The 11,322-nt window shown below is 34.5% G+C and overlaps 1 protein-coding gene across 1 annotated transcript; it reads left to right on the plus strand.

Annotated features, from left to right (window-relative positions):
- On the plus strand, positions 1 to 933 carry LOC148195422 (uncharacterized). The gene is made up of 3 exons (XM_088095424.1): positions 1 to 129; positions 212 to 316; positions 400 to 933. Exons 1-3 carry the CDS (start codon positions 16 to 18, stop codon positions 892 to 894), a joined length of 714 nt encoding a protein of 237 aa, XP_087951550.1. The 5' UTR covers positions 1 to 15; the 3' UTR covers positions 895 to 933.
- Positions 934 to 11,322: the final 10,389 nt, after the last annotated feature.

Consider the following 11,322-nt stretch of genomic DNA (forward strand, 5'->3'; position numbering starts at 1 on the left):
TTGGAAAAGTGGAACATGCCACTTTATAGACAAAAGTGTGAAACGCCAAAGAAGAATTGGACATCTGAAAAGGGTGCTTGTTTGCACACTGGAGGGTCTATAAGCGTGCATGAGCATGCTATTCGTTTGGTATGTAACTTGTACATTTTTTTTCTTATATTTGTAATCATAAACTTTACAAATATTTATTAACAACTCATTTTGTTTGCAGTCACAGGAGCTTGGTCGGTCTGTGCATGTTGATGAAATATTTCAGCAGACACATATTCGTCAATCAACAGGGGAATTTGTGGACGAAAGGTCTAGGCGGACCCATGTAAGTTTGTACTAACTGTATCACATTATAAAATTTCGGTTTTTAAACCTCATGTTTAATATTAATATTTATTCATTTAACAGGAACAATTTGTTGCAAAATTTTCTCAAATAAGATCTGAGACTGCATCTGTTGGTGTCTCAGCATCTTCTCCTCTAGACCATGCGGAGGAGGAAAGATTGAGAAACCGATGTTGGTTAAAGGCTGCTGGTGGAAAATACAAGGGACGCATATATGGCATTGGAAATGTCACTTCCCAAGATGACTGTGTCGATAGTTACATCCAACAGACACAAGCATCTTCTTCTGCTCAACAACAAAATTTAGAAGAAATTGTTAATCTGAAATCGCAGTTACAACAATATGGTCAGCAGCTTCAAATGTTTGAAGGCTTTATTGGCGTCCTCCTGCCATTCCTTCCGCCTTCAGCAGCCGCAGCTGCACAAAACTTTTTAAACCTTCAAAATCCTCAAGTTCAAAATGAAATACCCAATGATGTCCAACCAGAACAGCAACCACCACACCAGCAACCAACAGATGAACAACCAGAAGATGGAAATGATTATATGCATTATTAGGCATTTTATAGAACTTATTTCCATTATTGTTGAACTTATTTAGAACCATAATCACAATCTATTTATGAACTTATCTGATGTTTATTCTTATACTTATATTGATGTCAACAATATTTATGTATGCATATACAATGTTTCCTTTATGGATTAAGTGTATTTGAAAAGTTTTATGGATTTATATGTCAATGTGCAATGTATAATGTCCAGGATTGCTTATATCAATTGTGAATGTTCACTATAATGTCCAGGTCTGTTTGTATATTGTGTATGGAAAACTGCCATATACAGAGTATATATTTAGCTCTGCTTAAACCATTATATACGGATATATCCGTATATAATGTCCGTATATAAGCTATATACGGAAATTATATACGGAAATTATATACAGAAATTATATACGGATAAATCCATATATAATATCCGTATATAATTTATATACTGATAATCTGTATATAACTTATATACGGATAAATCCGTATATAATTTCTGTATATAATTTATATACGGATTTATCCGTATATAAACCTAGCTACGATGGTATTATATACGGACTTTTGCCCGTATGTAATCCGTATATAACCAAGTATTATATACGGATTTTAGGTCTTATATACGGATTTTGGCTGTTTGTAATTCCCTTTTTTCTTGTAGTGGGTTGCTTTTAGTATCAATTTTAAGCATGAAAATAACAGTTTTTCAACTGTTATCAAGCTGGATGGGAGCCAGTGAGAAAATTGGGCTTTATGGGCCAGTGTGGAAACTCGGCTTTGTGAGGCAGTGTGGAAACTGGGCTTGGGGCGCCAGGTAAAACTGGCCTTTGGGGGCTAGTGTGGAAACTGGGCTTTGAGGGCCAGTGTGGAAACTAGGCTTTGGGGGCCAGTGTGGAAACTTGGATTGGGGGAGCAGGTAAAGCTAGGCTTGTGGACTAGTGTGGAAACTAGGCTTGGGGGCCAGTGTGGAAACTGGGTTTGGGGGCCAGTGTGGATTTGACAGAAATTGGATTTTTGAAAAGACATCAAGGTGTTGAAAACCCTTCATACAAAGTATTAAAATCTTGAAGTAGGATCAGGATGTCGAGACCCTAATGTAAGACAAAAAGCTTGATCGACATTAAACAATATGGCTTGAAAGAGAAAATATGATTGTTATTCTTTTTGTGTTTTTGAAGAAGGAATCAATAACCATTCATATGAATGAAGAGGGTTTCGATTAGAAAGACTTTCTTTTTTATGAATTGATGGCAACTTATGTTATGCACATATGAAAAACATTTGCTTTGTTTTGTGTTTTCTTTTTGCTTGAGTCAATTTTCCTACTTGCAATCATCAAACTAGTCCTTATTGTTAAAGTTTCATGAAAGTGAGGAATGTCATAATCCGAGATCTAACTTTGAGATGATTACATTTTGACTTTTTCTTTCGAGACCTCAGTGCACACATGCTTGAATTTAGTGGCAAGTGAAGAATGAGAGTTGTTTAGAATGGTTTGGAAGAAAATGGGATAGCCATGCAGATGCGTCATTCTTCATACACTCCTTAAAGGAGATGAAACACATGAATGCCAAAGTGAAACGAGAGATCCCAAAATGGGTATGGGGTATGGATCTTCGATAGGTGAAAAATTCAATTGAGACCCACAAAGCTGTTCCAGTCTTGGGATTATGGGTCAATGAGTTGCAAGGCAAAGAATTCATGTGAGATTCACAAATCTGCCCCAATTTGTTTTCGGGTACGGGTTCTTGTCTGGAAGAGGTAGTGGGAATGAAAAGGATAAGCTAAAAGGATACCCCCCAATTGTTTTGACTTTTTCGCATGCTTTTGGCTAGATGGTAGGGAGATCCCCTCTTCTTGAGACATTACCTTCCTCTCTTTTTGTTTTAATTCATTCATCTCCAATTTTTTTTCCTTTTTTTTTTTTTGGAAACATTGCAAGTCATTTCGTCTTATCGCAAAATTAAGCTTTATGAAAATTTGAGCAAACATTATTCAATATGTGTGGACTTTATTAGGCTTGTAGCTTGGGTAGGGGCTAAAAGGTATTGGAAGAAAGGGTTAAAGACCCAAATGGATGCTTGTCGGTTATATTTTTTTTTTGAAACAAGAGTTATCATCTAGGCATTGTGTCAGCTATTTGACTTTTTGAGCACTTTGCTTTTTTCTTGAACTTCGTTTTTTCACTCTTTTTTCTCATCGCCACTTTATGATTTTTTATTTTTGTTGTTTTGTTTTTTTTGTGGAAGGTTGGTGAAAAACTCTTCATTTGATCATTAAGTGCTCATTATTTGCGTAACGAGTTGACTCCTACTGACGATAACCCTTGCTTGGGAATTTTTTTGAAAAAGAATTTATTTTTGGCTAAAATGGGTGACAATGGATATTTTTTTTTTCTTTTTAGATAAAGAAAAGAAGGCCACACATCATTTTGAACTCTGATTGCTTTATTAGTATATGCTTTGGAAAATTTTTTACCTTATCTCATTGGGTCTAAGGTGATCATCTACACGGATCATGCAACTATAAAGTATTTGTTAACTAAGCCCAACTCTAAACCACGTTTGATTAGATGGGTACTTTTATTGCAAGATTTTGATGTGGAAATCTGTGATAAGAAAGCTAGTGAGAATATGATTGCTGATCATTTATCCCAGTTAGTAAATGGTGAAACACTTTTGTATATTCAATAAAGGTCATTGTTTGCTGATATGGCTAATTTTAAAGTTGTAGGAGTAATCCTAGAAGATTTTAATTGGCAACAAAAGAAAACGTGTTTGCATGATGCAAAACAATTTATCTGGGATGATCCTTTTTATTCAAGATTGGAGCAGATAATTTGTTGAGACGTTGTGTTACTAATGAAGAAGCAGAAGGAATTCTTTGGTATTGTCATGATTCACCTTATGGAGGGAATTTTAATGGAGAAAGAACAACTGCAAAAATTCTCCAGTTAGGATTTTATTGGTCTACTTTATTTAAAGATGCTCATAATCATGCTAGAAATTGTGATAAATGTTAGAGAACTAGAAGCATTTCTAGAAGACATGAAATGTCATTACAAGGTATCTTAGAGGTTGAAGTCTTTGATTACTGGGTGATAGACTTTGTTGGACCTTTTCCACCGTCTTCTAATCATGAATATATTTTGGTGGCTATTGATTATGTAAGTAAGTGGGTGGAAGCAATGGAGTGTCCCAAGAATTATGCTAACATTGTTATTAAATTTTTGAAAAGGCAAATTTTTTCCAGATTTGGAACTCCCGGGATACTCATTAGTGATGGAGGATCTCATTTGTGCAACTCTCAGCTTGTAAAGATACTCAGGCACTATGGCGTGAAACATAAGATGGCTGCACCTTATCATCCACAGACAAATGGACATGCAGAGGTGTCTAACAGGGAAATAAAGAGGATTCTGAAGAAAACAATTGCTTCATCAAGGAAGGATTGGTCTCAAAAGCTAGATGATGCTCTTTGGACATACAGGACGACAATGAAGACAACTATAGGGTTATCTCCTTTTAAGTTAGTCTATGGAAAAACATGTCATCTACTAGTGGAGATGGAACATCGAGCTTTGTGGGCTTTGAAGTTCTTAAATTTTGATCTATTTGATACTAATCATTGGAGAAGAAGGCAAATTCTTGAGCTTGAAGAGAGGCGGTTGCATGCCTATAATTCCTCTAGGAATTACAAAGAAAAGGTAAACTTTATCATGACAGGAAGTTGGTAAAGAAGGTTTTCCATCTAAGACAACGGGTGTTATTGTTCAATTCATGCTTAAAGCTTTTTCCTAGGAAGTTGAAGTCTAAGTGGTCTGATCAGTTTATAGTTAATGATATGCATCCTCATGGAGCAATTGAGTTGACAAATCCGGCTGCTAAAGATCCATAAAGAAGTTGGGTGGTGAATGGGCAATGTCTCAAACATCATTTGGGTGGTGAGGTTGAACGTCTTTCCACAGTCATGGAGTTGGTTGATCTTTGAGCTTATTGGGTCAAGCTAGTGACGTTAAAGAAGTTCTTGCTAGAGGCAACCCAGTTTTCTAAACTTATCATGATTTTTATTGTTGATCTTGTTTGCTTCTGTTAGTAGTATAGGATTTGATGTACTTGGCTTAAAACTTTATCTGTGATGCAATGGTTTGATGATGATATGATGTTTGTGATTAGTGTTGCTTTATGATGCTGATTATATAGATTGATGTTGAGATGATGTATGATGCTGATATACAGGTGGTTGCTCACAATATTGTGAAACAAATGCATGATGTTAAATTGTGATTGTGATATTGAGCAGGATGTTTATCTGAATGTTGGAACTTGAATTAGCTTGTGTAGGATTGATCTCCAGAGTTTTTGTAAATGATTGCTATTAATTTAAAAACATGAATGATTTTGCCCAGGTTTCTATGACTGAGTCACTTGCTTGGTTATGCCATATGGTCAAGGCCATTTGTTGTTATCCCTTTTTAGCCAATGCATGATTTTAGCCCAATAAAAGAGAGCATAATGTGTTCTATCCTTTAAACCTTTAGCCTTAAGTACATGATATGAAAACCCTTTTTGAAAATCTTTACCTTGAGTTAAGTTGAGAATATTTGTGTGGTATTGATAAAGGTTCAAGTTTGGGGTTGTTGGGAAATCTGAAAAGGGAAAATAAAAAGAATACACATTGAGCTAAGTGTTGAGAAAATGAAAAGAAAAAGTAAAAGAAAAGAAAGAAGAGAAAAGCTCAATGCAAGGGAAAGTTGGGAATAAGTAAGAATGGTTTCTTGAAAAAGAGAGGTTGTGTTTAAATGATGAAATTATGAATGACTCTCTTAACTCAAGGATTTTGTGATCCAAAAAAACCAATTTTCTTCTTAGCTCAGCCATAAAAAGTCCTTGTGATGACAAATTGCATGTGAGTTTGATTCATTGTGGTTAAATGAAAGGCAAAGTTAATTCATGTGACATTATCAAAGTAGAGTGAATGAGTCACCTTTATATACATGTGTTTGAGAGAAATACTTTTCCTTGGTAAGGAGTAGTTCCATGTATGCATGATTATATCTTTGCTTGGTTTATCATTCATGAGGATAGCATTTGTCAAATATTTTGTGATTAGGTGAGCACCATAATAAGTTAATTGAATCAAGGCATTTATTCATCTTGACTTATATTCTTTATAATAAGTTGATATGAGCGATTACTTGTCTTGAAAGAAAAGGTTTTGAATTGTGTTGAAATCATTGTATTGATTGTTTGAAAGCTAAGTTACATTTTCTTTGCTGGAGGACAAGCAAAGTTCTAAGTTTGGGTTGTGATAAAGGTTGAATTTACCGTTATTTGATACTTAATTTTATGCTAGATTTCTTTGTTTTCAACAGGAATTGAGATGATTTGGAAGAAGAGTTGAAGTAGTAAGGAGTTGGAACTCAGGAAGAACTTGAAAAGCATTAGAAAGGAGGATCGTAGCAATGTTAAGCGCCATTTTAGGGGCCCTCACCGCTAGAATACACTGTCTCACGCTTGGCTGCCTTTTTTCTGAAGCCTTCAGCGCAGGAAGTCCCTGGCTTGCGCCTGAGCGCCCTTTTTGGGGCACTGAGCGCCACTTCCTCAAGTCGCACCATGCCTCCTTGCCTTCTGAGTTGACTTTGAGCATCATATGAGTCGGCACACCTCCTAGGCGTCCTAAGTGCGGCGTTGAGCGCTAGTTTCGTGGGCTTGGACCCGTTTTCTATTATTTTTATGTTTTATTTAAGGACTTGGACATCCTAGGGATTGTATCTTTTCACAGAAGAGGCGCAGAAACACACCTTTTGACCCTTCAGAGGCAGATTTGGATGCAGAAGCTCTTATCTTCAACTTCTAGGGTTTTATCTTTCATTCTTTTACATTCTTCATCTAGTTTCACCATGCCAATGGTGAACTAAATTCTATTTATTGTTGGGGAATGATGTAAACCTTTGTAGACTCTCATGTATTGAATTGATTCTTATTTATATATGCTTCTTTCATTAATTGTTAGGGTAATTCTTCTTCACTCAATGCTTGCTTTGTTTAACTCATTCATTAACATGATGTACGATTTACAATTCAGGTTCTGGAGAATTATTCCCATAAGCAATATTTCTCAGGAATGGGGGTATGAGTTTCGGTTGTCTTAAGCTACTAATCGTAATGCAGAATTAATTGTTAGGGATGCAAGAAATTTGTGACCTAGTAATTAAGGATAGGCTTTCTTCGCTGAGGAATCAGGTTTTAAATACTTTAGATAGTGACATTAACATTAATGAAGAAGTAGAATTCGTATATACATGAGAGCAAACTAGGTGAAATCTAACCCCAAGAACATATTCATCCCATAATATCAAATTCATTCGTTCATCTTTGCACTTTTGTCCAATAGAGCAATTTGCATGCATATTTACTTTTCTGTATTTACATTTTAAACCAAAAGATTTTGTTTTCAAGTCCTATTTAATCAAGAAATCACATAATTGTTTAGGCCGTGAGTCTCTAGGGAAACTATACCTAGTCTTACCATGTTTATTACTTGATACCATTCGGTAAACTTGCCAGAGTCTTAACACTTGACTTCCATGCAAAGCGAGTGAATAAGGCTTGTCCTTCTAGATTTAGCTCTTCGAAGTCTTGTTGGAGCTTCCTAGCCATGCCTCGACTGGTATTGGGACCCAAGTCATCAAGGTCGATTTGTTCTAAGAGGTCCAAGTCAGAGAGGTGTAGGCGTTGATGACTTCATTGAAGCAAACAACGCCTAGCCAGGAGTAGGTGAGATGTTGAGAATCCATGAGGAGATAACCTCCCACGTGAAGAGAGAAAGGACGGAGGGTTGACGCGTTTGAAAAAAAGGAAAAGTGATGTGGCACACCATTTGCCATTTAAGAAAAAAATTAACATTGTTGGTCATGAAGGACTAAATTCGAGACATTTTAAAAGAAGAATGATGAAAATGAGTCAAAGTTTCAGAGAAGGACGAAAACCAAAATCACTTAATAGTTTAAAGACCAAAAACATATTTAACCTTTAAAAATTCTATAAAAAAAATGAATTACCTTTCAAAATGCCTTATCCAAACACAAAAGTTGATAGGGGAAGCCATGTACCTAAAGTCATATCTCACACATGAGTTTTTGATGATGACAATAGAAAATGTTTTATAGTTTCTAGCACATTAATTTGGCTAAACTGTTGCTTGATTTTATTTGAAATTGTGCTTGAACTATCTATGTTATGTAACCATTGTTTGAAAATGAATCTTTGATTAAAACAATTTGCACATTGCATATCTATATGAATTAATCGATTACACAATTTACATAATCTATTAGTTTCCTCGTATATGAGTACATGCTTAAATGTGGAAAAACAACAAGTTTCAACCGATTAGATTATGGGTATAATCGATTAAAACTCGTAGTTAGGCCTACACATGTTTACTGAGTGCATTGATGTTTTTTGAATGAAAAAGTTTTCAACAATGCTTAAGTTTGAAACTTAATCGATTACGTTAATTTCTTTATCGGTTAAATTGTGCTTTGATTGAAAATCTTTTTCTTGAATAGACATAATTGTCACATCATTCATATTTTTAAAGACATAATTGTCACATCATTCATATTTTTAAATACTGTGGCATATATGTTTTCATTAATCGATTACATGCTATGCTTAATCTGTTAAATGTTGAAATATGTAAATTTGTTATTGCAAAAGGAATTGCTTAACAAATTACATTATTTGAGTAATCGATTAAACTACGTCAGAGTTTTGCAAGTCTATAAATAGACGTATTATTCTCTGTTTTCAACAACTTAGTGATTCATATATTTAATATCGTACTTTGTTTGTTGAGATTTATTACATAAGCGTCCTTATTACTTCAAGAATCAAGAATTCATACATTTTGAATAACTTTGAGCTTCAACATTACTAATAATCTTTTTACACATCAAAGTGTATTGTACCAAATTAGTTTTTCATTTGCAGTCAAGCCTGATTGTGGTTCCTTATTGTTGCGGCCAGGAAGAGGACTTACAGAAGTTCTAGTGACTTAGAGTATGGTATCTCTAGTGACTTAGAGTGGGGTATTTGCTATAGTTGATTTGGAGTTGAGAGAAAATATGGATGAAGTTTAATTTCACCCTATCCTAGTTGAGTGTAATTGACAAATTCATGTCACTAAATGTTTCTAAGAAACTCAATTTCTGAATCGTCAGTCATATAACATGTATTTTCTTATAAAAGTGTTTGTTACTACATTTTCCTATCCTTGAATGTAATGTAATTCAACATAATTTTTCAAAAATTACATTCCTTTTCTTTATCTCATGTTTAAATCCTTTTGGTTAAACAAGTATTTCAAACTCTTGTGATCACCAAAAACCTCAAATTTATCACCATACACATAATGTCTCCATATTTTGAATGCAAAAACAATGACAACTACTTCTAAATCATAGGTTGGACATGTGTTTTTAATTTCCTAGAGTCATATTGCTAACTCATTCATAAGTACATCAAATCATTCAAGTAATAAAACATAGTAAAACCAAGTATCATTTTCCAAGAGATTAGTGTTATACTAAATAATTGTACGATTAACAACTCATTTAGACTAAAGAATATAAGGATATGTGCATATAAATAAATGAACAATGAAATAAAGGGTGAAAAATTTGTAGTTGGAGACACTTAGGAGTGGGAAAAGGTCAGAAATGGTATGGAATGACATTGCTAGGAGTAGATTTCACTGACTTAACACTGGTGCACACACAAACTCATCTCTCCATCAAACATTAATTTCAACCCATAAGAACACCCAAACCTTAATCCCTTAGGTGAAAGAGCCTAGGTTTCCTAACTAGGAGTCAATCCCTTGAACACTTAACTACCAAACCTGCCTTAAGATCTATGGTTTAAGACAACTAATGGGTCAAGCTCCATCCCTAGAAAATAAGGCCCTCTAGGTAACTTATTTCAAGTTTAGGTTTCACTAGATTCTTCCCAAAACCTATGAACCATGAATAAAGCTATGAACGTCCTCATTCAACCAAGCACCAATCATCGAAACAAGAAAACTAGCATTTAATGGAAGAGGCATATATATAATCAAAGCATGTACAAAGTACAAGAGTGCTCAATGGCTATAATTGCCCCAAACAAGATAAGTTTGGATCTTCATTTCAATGGAGAGCCTTATGCTTACAAAATGGCCATGAAAGAAGATGAAGATACGAGAAGGAAGAAAAGGTTGTTCCCACAAGCCCCTAGGACCCCTTCAAGCTCTCCGAAATTTGTTTTGTGCCTCCAACCTGCATCCTTGAGCTTTAGTTGTGTTCCCACATACAAAAATTAACTTTTTCTTCCACTTTCGACACTTTAAAACCTTCTCCAAAAAGTACATTCTTGTTGGGCCACAGAATCCTCTCACTAGGTTGGAGTGCTCTGCTAGTTAGGTCGCAAGACTTTCTAGTTGGGTGAGAGTCAATGTCTAGCTAGGCTAGTGGTTCTTGTAGCTGGGCTAGTCACTTTTGGCAGCAACTCTCTATTCTTTTTCAATCTTCCAATTTCCTGCAAAATAAACCAAAAATAGATAATTATGTCTATCTCTGAAGACTATACACAAATATTACATCTTTTCATGGAATACAACACAAAACACATGATATAAAGACAAATAAGGGATTCTAGTAAGTGTGAAAATAGGTAATTATCACACTTATCACATATGTCATTACATTTCTAATTTTCATAAGAACATATCTTGATCTCTTTTTGAGTTCTTGAAAAATATTCTCACATTTTTCTATCCACTCAAAAGTATGACCTTTCTTGTTGAATTGAATTAAAGGCATAGTTATGTTAGAAAATCTCTCAATGAATCTTCTATAATACCCTACGAAAACCAAAAAGAACTACAAATCTAAGTCATCATCCTTAGTGGTTCCCATTACAAAATAACTTTTACTTTGGTTGGGTCCACTGATATATTCCTTCTTTGACAATCTCATGTCCTAAGAATTCCACTTCTACTAATCAGAATTCAAACTTAGACAAGTTAACATACAATTATTTGTCTTTCAAAATCTGAAGAACAATTTGAAGGTTCTTCGCGCTACTTAACAGTCTTGGAAATAAAAATATCATCTATAAAAACAACTACAAAATTATCTAAAAGTGGATAAAGAAAAATTTATTAATATAATCCATGAATAATGCAAAGGAGAATTCACTACACTAAAAAGCATAATTTGATATTCATAATGATCATATCTAGTTTTGGATGCAGTCTTTTGTATGTCTTGTGCTTTTACTCTAATTTAATGATATCCTTGACATTAGATCTATTTTTAAGAAACATAGAGGCTTCTCTTAATTGGTCCACAAATTAATCTGTTATAGTAGAAATGTGTTTATTCTTTATG

Source organism: Vigna umbellata, chromosome 7 (assembly GCF_029865625.1).
Source record: "Vigna umbellata cultivar VRB3 chromosome 7, Vumbellata_1.0, whole genome shotgun sequence".
NCBI lineage: Eukaryota > Viridiplantae > Streptophyta > Magnoliopsida > Fabales > Fabaceae > Vigna > Vigna umbellata.

Excerpts from the sequence above, each read along its gene's own strand:
- LOC148195422 (XM_088095424.1), top strand. The coding sequence starts at position 16 with ATGCCACTTTATAGACAAAAGTGTGAAACGCCAAAGAAGAATTGGACA. Across the intron at positions 130-211 it reads ATGAGCATGCTATTCGTTTG|TCACAGGAGCTTGGTCGGTC; the intron begins GTATGTAACTTG and ends TTTTGTTTGCAG. Across the intron at positions 317-399 it reads AAAGGTCTAGGCGGACCCAT|GAACAATTTGTTGCAAAATT; the intron begins GTAAGTTTGTAC and ends TTCATTTAACAG.